Below are 12,440 nucleotides of genomic sequence, written 5' to 3'. Positions count from 1 at the left end.
TTGGTTTTGATAGTTCAAGACTTACCCACACTACAGCCTTTATTGAACATGGGAACCAACATGATTTTGAAGTTAGTACAATGTGAGGGACATAAGCAATGCTTTCATCTGTATTAAAAAAAATGTGCAAGTAAAATCTTAAATGCATTAACGAAAATCTAAGGATAAACAAAGATTGCAATTTCCTAATTTTATATCCTTCATTAAAACATACATTCGTAACAAAGACTTGACATTATACAGATAATATTTTCTCAGAAAATAAGCCTGAACTGTCTCTCAGACATAGATCTTGAACTTGTTTACATGTGCAGAACTAATTCAATCTCATTCATAGAGTTACATTGCAGAGAGCGACAATGAAAGAAAAAGTAATAAGAATTATTTTTCATTGAAGCGTTACAGGCATCTTTTCTGGCTGTTGATTGGTAACCAGCGGATTCACCGCATTCCGGCTGCGCTGTGATTGGACGGTGGAATGTCCTGATCCGACACAAACGAGGTGTTAGCAGTGGTCTCCATGACAACAGGCGACAGTATGTGACGACAGACAGGGCAAGTCCCAGACTAGAGAGAAAAGATACCATAACAGTCAGTATAAACATTTCCATATCATCACTCAAAATACATTGACACAGACCAGGAGCTAGACTGAATATAGGCTGATGCCACCACCCTCATCACTTAAATTACATGATTATGTGCAGTACAGGCCATGTACATAAAGGCTTTAGGAAGGAGAGTCTGAATGAGCTTCACAATAAGTTATTCTCCACACACAGAGGCCCTCAGTCAGTCACACATACCTTTTGGAGCCAGAGAGTCACGCAGATCTTGTGGAACATGTGGTGGCACGGCAGCTGGGTTGCAATCTCGTCTTTGACGTACTCACCACAGCAGATGGCACAGCAATGTTCCTGACCTAGAGAGAGAAAGGAAAAAGGCGAGAGAGAGAAAGACAAGGATAAAGAGAGGCGCACAAGAAGAACTAATCATAAGTGTCCGAGAGTGGCGTTGGGCCATTTGTCACTACATGTTCTGCAGCCCCGGCCTCATCCACTCTGTTCTGTATTCACAGCCCCACACGTTTACATTCCATCAGGCTCCATTCACTCGATCCACAAGCACACAGATGGAACCGCTCGCTCCGACACGGCATGACAAATGGCGGCCATCTCGACACCTGCTTACCGCAATTTATTCCCGGGGACACACGGCGTGTCAAACTTGACGAGACACCGGACACATTTACATTATGTGCCCATCATTCATACAATGCATTGCGTTACGCACGGCGAGTTATTTCTTATCGTGACACCACATCGCCTTTCTTAAATCAACATTGGATCAGTAACAGCAGAATATTTCCATATGGAATGCATCGATGTGTTGAGACAAACAGCCTGCAGATGTCTTTATGATCAATTTCATGCAGACTAATGAGCACAGTGCTCTGAGTCTATATATTAGCAGCTGGTTTCCTTCAGTGTCAGTCTGGACTGGATTGCCGGTCCAGCCGGCTAATAGTAAGAATTAGTGCAAGACTGAGGGTGGGGATTTACAGAGTGGACAGTCCCACTAATTATATGTCTTTTGATCCTGATACAAAAGGCACTCCATGTTGGTATTAACCCCTGCATTGGCTAGGCCATTTACACTAGCTAGCACATGTCAACATTAAAATAACTAATCTTACTCCTTCCACCACTGGAAATATGGGTTTGCTTGATCTTTTTCAAAGAGCATTGTGAATTATGACATTGATGGAATCCTTGAAGGTATTGCACATTTAGCAGTATTTCACCTCTTACACCCAGAATGAAGGAGTCTCTTGTTGCCAACGCTAAAATGGGAAATTGCACACAGCCAATTCAAAGGAAGCAGAGGGAAGGGCTAGTCTGTTTGGTCCTACCACTGTGGTCTTCTAGCAATGTGAACTTACCAGTGGGGTCCTCCAATATGGTGATCTGAGGCAGACACTCTATAATCTGTTCTGTAGCCGGAGGGTGGGCCTGCTCCACATCAATGGCCAGGGACTCCAGGTGGGCTAGAGCTGCCTGTGAACCACAACAACATCAGGTGCCAACGTCCCTATGTATTTACATGGATGCGTACAATGTAATTAAAGTGTAGGTAGGTAAACATTGTTAAGAATGGGTACAAGACAGCAACAAGTTATTAGTAGTATGTACGGGATATGCATGGTATACATCGTCCAACGAAATGCTCACTTGCAGGTTCCTTCTGGACAATGCAACAACAATAAGCAAAATAAAATATATTCTAGGATAAGTATTATACAGGAAGGCACAATTTATAGTACAATATTTACACAAGCAATATAATACGTCTGGTAGCAGCAGTTGTGATGTGTGCGAAGGTGGGGAGAATCAGAGCAGGTGGTCAGTCCAGTTCATGTGTTCAGCAGTTACATGGCTTATAGATAGAAACAGTTTTTGAGCCCATTGGTATCAGGCCTCATGCTCCGATCCCGTCTGCCCGACGGTAAAGGAGTGAACAAGCTCATGGCTGGGATGGAGCAATTCCTGTACCAAGCAATGATGCGACCGGTCAGGATGCTCTCGATGGTGCAGCGGTAGTATTTGGAAAGGACCGCCTTAGGAAGTAGAGACACTGTTGTTGGTCCATGACAAGTCCTTGTGATGTGGACGCTGAGGAATTTAAAACTTGTATCTCTCTACTACAGTCCCATTGATGTGGATTGGGCAATGTTCCCTCTGTTTCCTTAAGTCAACAATAAATTATTTGGTTTTGCTGACGTTGAGGGAGAGGTTGTTCTCATGACTCCACAATGCCAGTTCACTTACCACCTCCCTATAGGCTGACTCATCGTTGTTGGTTATCAGGCCTACAACCGTGGTGTCGTCAGCAAGCGTGATAGAGTTGGTGAGGGGCAAAGTTCATGCAGTCATGGGGTAAACGGAGTGCAGCAGAGGGCTGAGGAGGAGTTGTTGCCAATTCTCACAGCCTGTGATCTGTCCATCAGGAAGTCCAGGATCCAGTTGCAAAGGGTAGTGTCGAGACCCAGGGCTCTGAGTTTGGTGTCGAGCTTGGAGGGAACAATAGTGTTGAATGCTGAACTATTGTCAATAAAACAGCACTCATGTAGTTGTTCCTTTCCTCCAGAATGTGTTACTGCCATCTTCTGTGGATCTGTAGGAAAATTGGAGTGGGTCCAGTGTGCCTGGCATGCTGGCTTTGATGTGGGCCATGACCAGCCTCTTGAAGCACTTCATGATGACAGAGGTTAGCGTGACGAGTGTTTTTCTTTGGCACTGGGACGATGGTCTCCTTAAAGCAGGTGGACACTACAGCCTAGGCCAGGGACAGTTTGAAGATGTCCGAAAAGACGCCCGCCAGCTGGTCAGCACACACTCAGAAGATGCAGCCAAAGATGCCTGAGCCGGCGGCTGTGATTCTTCACACTTGAGTTTCTCACGTCAGTCTCTGAGAGTAGAAGCACCTTGTCACCCAGAGCAGCGAGAATCTTCCTGGATGGCTCTGTATTGTCTGCCTCGAAGCAAGCATATAGAATGTGTTAAGTGCATTGGGGAGGGAGGTGTCAGTGGGTACCGCACAGCTGGATTTACCTTTGTAGTCTTTGATAGTCTGTAGTCCTTGCCACATGCGATGTGAGTGATTGGACGTACATCAATTCAAGATCGAGTCTGTCTTTTTGCCTTCCTAAGTCGGAGTTCGTTCTGCTGACATTGAATGCTGCAGTACAGGCTCTCAGCATTGTACAGATACCTCCGTTCATCCAGGGTTTTTGGTTTGAGTATGTTCGGATTGTTAGTGTGGGTACATCATCAACACACTTCCTAATAAAGCCTATGACTGACAATGTGTATTCCTCAATGTTGATGGATGAGTCCTGGGTTGACGAATCTTTGAACATATTCCATTCAGTATTCTCTAAACAATCCTGCAGCATTGAGTCTGCCTCCTCTGTCCAGCACCTCACTATTATGTGTTGGTGGCTCCCTCGAGTTGCTGCTTGTAGGCAGGGAGTAGGAACCGAGAGACGTGATCTGATTGGCCGAAGTGGGGCGGTGGAAGGCTTTGTACGCATCGTGGATGTTTGTGTATACATGGTCAAGCACAGCGGATCCTTTTGTGGGGAAGGATACAGGTTGGTAATATTTTGGGAAAATTTGCTTTAGGCGGGCTAGGTTCAAGTCACCCAAGTCTTGCTGGTTAATGATCTTGTACAGTTCGCTGAGTGCCACCTTGGTGTTTGCTTGTGGCGATATGTACACAGCTGTGATACCACACGTGAATTTCCTCTGCATATAGTGGGAGGGGGCGGTAGTTTAGCATCATAAACTCCAGGTCAGATGAGCAGGAGCTCAATGTGTCAACATAGGATGGCACAATCTTGAAAAGCACACTTGAAGCAAAAAACGTTTAGAGATGGAATGGTGAACAAATATGATCCTAAGACCTTTCTGTCTGCACTTATGTGTCATGTGGACTTGATTAGAGTGACTCGTGTCATAGTAAGAGTCTAGGGTTTTAGCCTTACCTCCATAGCTTGGGCCAGACGCTCTTCAAGAGCCATGTATGTGAGGAGCTGAGGATCCACATAGGAGATAGCCTGGGCCATCCCAAAGCCCTCTCCAAAGTCATCTAGCAACCTAAGATGAAGCAAAAAAAGTATTATTTTTCAGATAACGTTATTCCTGGTCAGGAAACCTCCTGGCCCTGCATACATCTACCACGTTGCAAATGTCAACTCATCAAAGTACATTACAGGAGTAAAACGTCAAACATTATACACACCTCCAGAAAATGATCACAACATCACAATAGAAATCTATCCATCCATCCGTCTCTCACAATTTGGAGTTAAAACTCCAAATTGTTCCCCACCTCCACTCAGCGTCCAGGTCCTCGCTCAAGCTGGAGTCATCCTCCAGGTTATTGTTCCCATCCAGGATGAAGAGGCCTGGGTGGACAAAGTGACTCATGCCATCTGGGTCTTCGTCACTACTGCTGCCCGTCTCCTCGTTGTACATCAACCACGGTATCTCTCCCTCCTCCAGAGGGGTCGGCTCCCTGCACAGCGCACGCACACACACACACACACACGGGTTGATTTCATTGGGCACCAGACTGAAGAAAACTGACAAACAGGGAGAGACTTGTCCAATAAGAAACAATCATTTCCATTTTGTGCCCTAAATGGACATGACCAACTTTTCATCTTGCAAATGAGAATCAAAAATAGTATGCACTGGAAATGTAGGCTATGCAGACAGGTATTTATTTCTGTGTATTGTTAGATATTACTGCACTCCTGGAGTTAAGAACAAGCATTTCGCTACACCCGCAATAACATCTCCTAAATATGTATGCGACCAATAACATTTGATCAAATGATATATATGTACATTAGTTGGCATATCTTAGCTAGTTAATCATCAAATCATTATCCATGGAAATGATTCAGCCTACCTCAACTGATTTAATTTATTAATGTAAGACCTTGCTTGGAGACTGTGCTGCTGTGCCACTTAATCGTTATTCCAGCCCACACCTTGGTTCCACATCACAGCATTAACACATGGAGGTGTCTGAGGATTGGCTGTGCTTACCAATGACATTATACACTATAGAATATATAGTATACATTAGATATACATAGTTAAATGCACTGGTCCCCCAGTCCCAATTTCAATACTTCCTCATTTAACTACTCATATCTGCATTACTCTAGATTAGTACATGCATTTAGGCCACTCCCAAGCCATTGATAGCATTTATCATAAGTGACCGTATAACGCTGTATTATGTTGCAGTTATCAGGAGTGACCCGTATTTTGCTGCTTACTCAGGGGGCAGGCTGAGCTCGGGGACGTCCTCAAGACCGCTGCTGTGCAGTTCGTCCAGGCCGGGCAGCGTCACCCAGCTCTCCTGACTGGAGCCACGCTCCTTCTCCAGGCCAGAGTCCGACGTCCACAAGGCTGACCACTCCCCCTCGCTGCACTCCGAGCTACAGACACACAACACACACATGCGTCAGTCCACCTAGTAAGCACCCCCACCTAATCTGCTTAGCAGAGAGGTCTCAGCAGTAAAAACACAAGCGCTTCACTAGCAACCTCCGCTTCCTCAACCCTCAGTTGACACTATCAGGACAACAGACAGCTTCGTGTTCACACTTTCACAGAAAGGCAACAATAGGATTGTGAGTTGCAAAGTCAATGATCATCAGAGACCTAGAAAATGCCTTGTCTAACATTTATGTATAATTCCAAATGCAGATAAACTATAGTGGAATGTTAAACTGATATTTTCCTATCACAGAAATCCGACACTTATGATTAGATCACACTGACCATTACATATACACACACATATATATATATGGTCAGTGGGATATATATATTATATATATTATACACACACACACACACACACACACATACATATATACGCACACATACATACACTAATATATACACACACGGTCTTGTACAATTTTATTACAATCTAAGAGCAATAAAAGGGTGATATGTAAAAATGACAATATAAAGGTATATTAAACCTTTCCTCAGCCTTCATGAAAGGAACACCCGTCTCATTGAAGTCCTCCAGCTCTTCCCAGATGTCCTTTTCATCATCAGAAATACATCTGCTACAAGCTTCTCCATATTCACCCCTCCTCTCGATAGGGCTAAGCCCATATGAATCAGTCGGAGGGTAATCAAAGAGAAACTCCTGGTTTGGCCTTTCCGTTTGTGTCAGGAAGAATGGTGGTGCGGACACACACTTGGTCTTGCTGGCCTGTTTGGCTGAGCCACAGTGTGCCTCCTCGCCATGAGAACTCTTCCACTTCTCCAGGTGTGTTTCACTAGTCTGCTTACGAATTTTGGGCCTAACCACCATCTCTGACTGGGTCCCCCTCTGGTCGTCGTTCCCCAGCTCAGCAGGACCTTTGGGGCCAACAGTTGCTAGGTCCTCTGGTGTTCGGAACTCAGTGCTGATTTCCAGGTGATCTGTTCTGTTGTGTTCTGATATATTCCACTCAGGAGGGATTTCTTCTGTGTTAGAATCTGATCTAGGATCTGTTCTAGAATCTTTCACTGACTCAGTGTCTCTGAGGGAACAGTCTGTCGTCCCTTCACTAGATTGTGTGTACAAATACGAGTGCAAACCGCTGAGATAGTCAAACTCTTTACCCAGCTCGAAGATCATGTCATCCAGTCTTTTCTGGAGACCGTGAGACGCGTCGGAACCTTGTCCCCCCTCCTCCTCGCCGCCACTACTGTCCGGCTCGTAAGCATCAATATTTACAATGCTCAATATGCTGGAATTAGAAGGGTTGCTGTCCTCGTCCTCGGGGATAGGCCATGCACTAGCTTCTGCACTTTTCTTCGAGCCACCATTTTGGTCCTGGTCTGAGGCTACAGGTTGGTCACTCTTTTTGTAGTGGATGGAGTGGGCTTTCGATGACTGCCTAGAAGTTGACTGTTTCTTGTGGGGAGGATCTTTGCCAGATTTGATTTTCACCTCTGGGTGAACCGAATTCGATGAGACAGGAAAGATGGCGTGAAGCATCGAGGAGATGTTTCCTTTTGAAGCTAGAAATGAGAAAGGCATTTAGTTACAGCTAAAACATCTACTATTACCATGACTTGCCAATACACAACTATTATACTTGCTAAATACTGACATAGCATGCAGCAGCTCCAGCCAGCCACCATTTATGGAGCAGATTGGGGTTTATAGGCTTAGCTGCTCACACTGAATTCCATGTCACAGGATAAATGGATCCAAACCTGCCCCGGTGCAGTGGGTGCAGCACTTACTCACATGCTGCTGCTCACTACAGGAGTTGCTTAGTGGTCTGCCATGATGTCAAAAAAATAATAAACATAACTTCAATTGATTTGTTGACCTTGATATCATGTAGAAATATAGGCCTGACTCAAATAGCCTACAAGCTTGTTCCTCAGCTATTCAATATACTGCAAATGGGACTTAGTCGTATTTATCTATTGCACCGTGAACGTACATATGGAATGCGCTCTACGGACACCGTCCATTTCCGTATCGGGCCAATCCTCCACGCTGGATGGGTTCCTGTGCTTGGCAGAGGTTGGACGGAAGCTAACGTATGCATGCCTCCTGCCGTATCGCCTTCCTGTGATTGTCTGATGTCCACCAGGTGGTTTGGGCCAGGCTGGTTTGCCAGCTTCCTGACCCATCACTACAGAGAGAAAATAACAACATTGCAACTTTTAATTTGGCGCATTGTGTTTCAAAGAGTGACTGATGGTCTACTTTCAGGTTCGATTAAACCTACTGGTTGATTCGATGCCAGCAAAGCCAAAAATATTTTTGGTACCTCCGATTATTCTGGCAATTCTCACGTAGAAACTTAATTGAAAGGATGAATGTTAAACATGCTTTCTACATTTGCATTGCAAACATATTTTTTTTAGATCCTGATGAACGTGACTTCAGCCCTAGAGTACAGTCGCTAAGTATTAACAACCCTTCCCTTTTATCACATTGTTATGTTACAGCCTTATTCAAAAAAATGTATCCCTCCTTCAATCTTCACACAATACCCCATAATGACAAAGTGAAAATAAACAGAAATACCTTATTTCAGACCCTTTGCTATGAGAATCGAAATTGAGCTCAGGTGCATCCTGTTTCCATTGATCATCCCTGAGATGTTTCTACAACTGATTGGAGTCCACCTGTGGTAAATTTAATTGATTGGACATGATTTGGAAAGGCACACACCTGTCTATATAAAAGGTCCCACAGTTGACAGTACATGTCATAGCAAAAACCAAGCCATGAGGTCAAAGGAATTGTCCGTAGAGCTCCAAGACAGGAGGCACAGATCTGGGGAAGGGTACAAAAACATTTCTGCAGCATTGAAGGTTCCCAAGAACACAGTGGCCTCCATCATTCTTAAATGGAAGAAGTTTGGAACCACCAACACTCTTCCTAGTGCTGGCCACCTGGCCAAACTGAGTAACCGGGGGAGAAGGGCCTTGGTCAAGGAAGTGACCAGGTGCCCAATTGTCACTCTGACAGTAGTGATGCACCGATAACATTCTTGGCCGATACCGATATTTTCCTTGCCAAAAAACCTGATACCGATATTTACATTTTTTGTGTCCTTTTAAGCACTCTAGTAGTTAAATAGTTAAGACACACACGGACACAGAGGTCTAAGGCACTGCATCTCAGTGCAAGAGGCTTCACTACAGTCCCTGGTTCGAATCCAGTCTGTATCACATCCGGCCGTGATTGGGAGTCCTATAGGGCGGCGGCGGCGCACAATTGGCCCAGTGTTGTCTGGGTTTGACCAGGGTAGGCCGTCATTGTAAATAAAAAAAATGGTTCTTAACGGACTTCCCTAGTTAAATAAACGGTTACACACACACACACAGAGAGAGAGAGAGATCAAAAAGTTGTTGGCATTCACGTATGTCCCCATTACCAGTAAAACATAATCAAAACCTATTTCTTTCACTTGCTGTGCTGTTTCATTGTTCATTTGTTTCATTCTCAACCAGGATTTCATCATACATGTCAAGCAGTGATGTTTCAGCTGTCTGTCCATGGCTTCTCTTCCTCGGTGTGCACTGTCAATGCGTCCGTTTCCATCTTGTCCAGCGGTGTATGTAACATTTCACGTAAACCCTGTTTCTTGTCTGCATCGAAGTAGTGGTTCTTGTACATAGAGTCGAGCATGGTGGCGACAGAGTAAAGAGAGAATGCCACCGAACCGCTTGTTCACAGCCTGTGTCAGCAGTTTGTTGAGCAGGCGTTTCAATGACAGAGGGTATCACGTCTGCTGCAGGCTTATTTCTTGAGTCAGTTGTTCAAATGGAGCTAGCTAGTGTGTTCATGTTTCAAAGTTTCATACATGTACAGATACATCCTTGATGAAAACCTCATCCAGAGAGATCAGGACCTCAGACTGAGGCGAAGGTTCCCCTTCCAACAGGACGACACTAGGCACACAGCCAAGGCAACGCAGGAGTGGCTTCCAGACAAGTCTCTGAATGTTCTTGAGTGGCCCAGCCAGAGCCTGGACTTGAATTTGATCGAACATCTCTGGAGAGACCTGAAAATAGCTGTGCAGCGACACTCCCCATCCAACCTGACAGAGCTTGAGAGGATCTGCAGAGAAGAATGGGAGAAACTCCCCAAATACAGGTGTGCCAAACTGATAGCGTCATACCCAAGAAGACTCAAGGCTGTAATCGCTGCCAAAGGTGCTTCAACAAATTACTGAGTAAAGGGTCTGAATACTTATGTAAATGTGATCTCAGTAAAAAAAAAAAAGTACACATTTACAAAAATGTCTAAAAACCTGTGTTTTGCTTTGTCATTATAGGGTAGTGTTTGTACATTGATGAGGAGGAAAAACAACGTAATCCATTTTAGAGCAAGGCTGTAACATTACAAAACATTGAAAAAGTCAAGAGGTCTGAATACTTTCCGAATGCAATGTATACCCTATGATCTGTGAACTGTACATGATGCAGACATCTTGGTTCATAATATTTATAGTGTGCTCTAACATATGAAGTATGTCTAAATTCTGAAATAGAATTTCACATGAAATGTATTCATTCAACATAAAAAATATGAATGTTAATATCCAGGTTGTATCACAACCGGCAGCAATTGGGAGTCCCTTAGGGCGGTGCACAATTGGCCCAGCATCAGAGTTTGGCCGGTGTAGTCAGTCATTGTAAATAAGAATTTGTTCCTAACGGACTTGCCTAGTTAAATAAAACATCTCAAAAGTATCCTTTTTGATTTTGTTCATTTGAAGACATTGTTTGGAACAATATACTCTACAAGTACATCAGATTTCCAGTGGGCTCACTACTAATTCTGAAGATTTGATACATTTTATAAGCACCACCAACACAGTGAATTGGAAAATGGATTCAAAGGGGACTCCCTTCTGCTGGTAATTTGTTGAATGTTTAATCCTAAAGGAGGGCTGTGATTGGTTAATGACCTCATTTCTATGTATAAAATGGGTCATATCATTCAAAGTGCCAGAGAGCTCACTCTGGAAATTTGACATGTTTGAATAGTATATTGTCACAAATATGTCTAACAAATAAGCTAAATCAAATGTGGTACTTTTGAGATACATATGTATTTATGTTGAATAAATAAGAAACATTCAGAATCTAGATATAGTCCATATTGTCAAAATAGACCTATTTGTCTAAAAAGAGTTTGTGTGAGAATAACTGCATTTTTTTTGTTGTTATAGCTTTGATCCAGATACAAGAAACACTGCTGCAAACCATAACATTAGTGGAGGCCTTCTTTACACTTAAAAACAGTCTGGAAAAGTTAGCAAATAAAAATTGCATTTGAATTCCATATTTCTTTATTTGTATTAGGATAATGAATTGAATATTTTTGAATATGTAATGCACAAATTGAATCATGGAATTCAGAAATTTAACTTTCATTCCATGATTTGAAACTGAATTGAATAAATATTGCATTTCATTTTAAAATTCAATCCGTTCAATATTGATATATTTGATTTCAATATGGTAGATGTTGCATTCATCGTCTGTATCAAGTTTACAACTGATAAACTTGAAATTATCAAAGTTTCATATATAAACATCTCAGATGAATTCATATTCAGTTTTAAAATGCAGCTCATAAAATGTAGATTCAAAACCAGAGACAACATCTTGGAGAACAGAGAATCAAACACTCACTGTGGTAAACAAACTTCTGGCCGTTTTTGAAGCCAATGTGGCATGTTTAATTTATTTCCTACCAATAAATTTGGCTCTAGCTATTACGACACCATTCTTGAATGCTAAGACTCTCTGGCGGATTGGCGTGCCTTATGTTCCCCTCTATGATGATCACAGGCTGAGTTAGAAGCCCCCCCCCCCCCATAAGAATATAGTTGAAATGCCCTGTCATAACAATTCTACTGATAGCCTTTCCACTCCCTATTTAATCTTGCTCTTGTGACGGTTTATTTATCCCAACCTGCTACATGAATTATCCTCAACTGCAGCGTTAATTGGCCTAACCTGATACAAAAAGTCAAATTTGACGTTAATGTGACAAGAACTAGATCCCTTCTAGCCATGACCTCTTGGTGACTGACTTAGTTCGAACCTGGTCGCCTGCATGTCACAAGACTGTAAAGGACACCAATTTAGTTGATACAATTATTTTACAAGCTAGCTTGATAGCAAGCTAATAGCAAACAAACACTTTGTTACATTTAAGCAAACTAGACAGCAATGAAACGGAATAAGCAATAGCGTAGCTAACTACATAATTATTGAAACCGGCTTGCCATTGTTGTCTAGCTAGCTTGGTTGCAAAGTTGTTTTACTGACGTCATTCGCTAGCTAGATAAATTGCACAGCACCCAAGAC

At 43.1% G+C, this 12,440-nt stretch overlaps 1 protein-coding gene across 2 annotated transcripts in view; it reads right to left on the bottom strand.

Annotated features, from left to right (window-relative positions):
• Positions 1-12,440, bottom strand: part of LOC139422782 (E3 ubiquitin-protein ligase Praja-2-like) — a 158,015-nt gene continuing 145,575 nt past the window's right edge. For both annotated transcript variants that reach the window (XM_071174125.1, XM_071174124.1), the window contains exons 2-9: positions 8,042-8,236; positions 6,572-7,607; positions 5,855-6,016; positions 4,894-5,079; positions 4,547-4,658; positions 1,943-2,057; positions 807-922; positions 1-567 (exon numbers count right to left, since the gene is read on the bottom strand). In XM_071174125.1, the coding sequence (XP_071030226.1) occupies positions 442-567; positions 807-922; positions 1,943-2,057; positions 4,547-4,658; positions 4,894-5,079; positions 5,855-6,016; positions 6,572-7,607; positions 8,042-8,234 (2,046 nt within the window). In that variant the 5' untranslated portion in view covers positions 8,235-8,236 and the 3' untranslated portion in view covers positions 1-441. The remainder of the gene's footprint in view (positions 568-806; positions 923-1,942; positions 2,058-4,546; positions 4,659-4,893; positions 5,080-5,854; positions 6,017-6,571; positions 7,608-8,041; positions 8,237-12,440) is intronic.

The sequence above is a fragment of the Oncorhynchus clarkii genome, chromosome 12, assembly GCF_045791955.1.
Source record: "Oncorhynchus clarkii lewisi isolate Uvic-CL-2024 chromosome 12, UVic_Ocla_1.0, whole genome shotgun sequence".
Lineage (NCBI taxonomy): Eukaryota > Metazoa > Chordata > Actinopteri > Salmoniformes > Salmonidae > Oncorhynchus > Oncorhynchus clarkii.
Note: the sequence above shows the minus strand (reverse complement) of the source record. Positions and strands in the feature narration are given on the sequence as shown.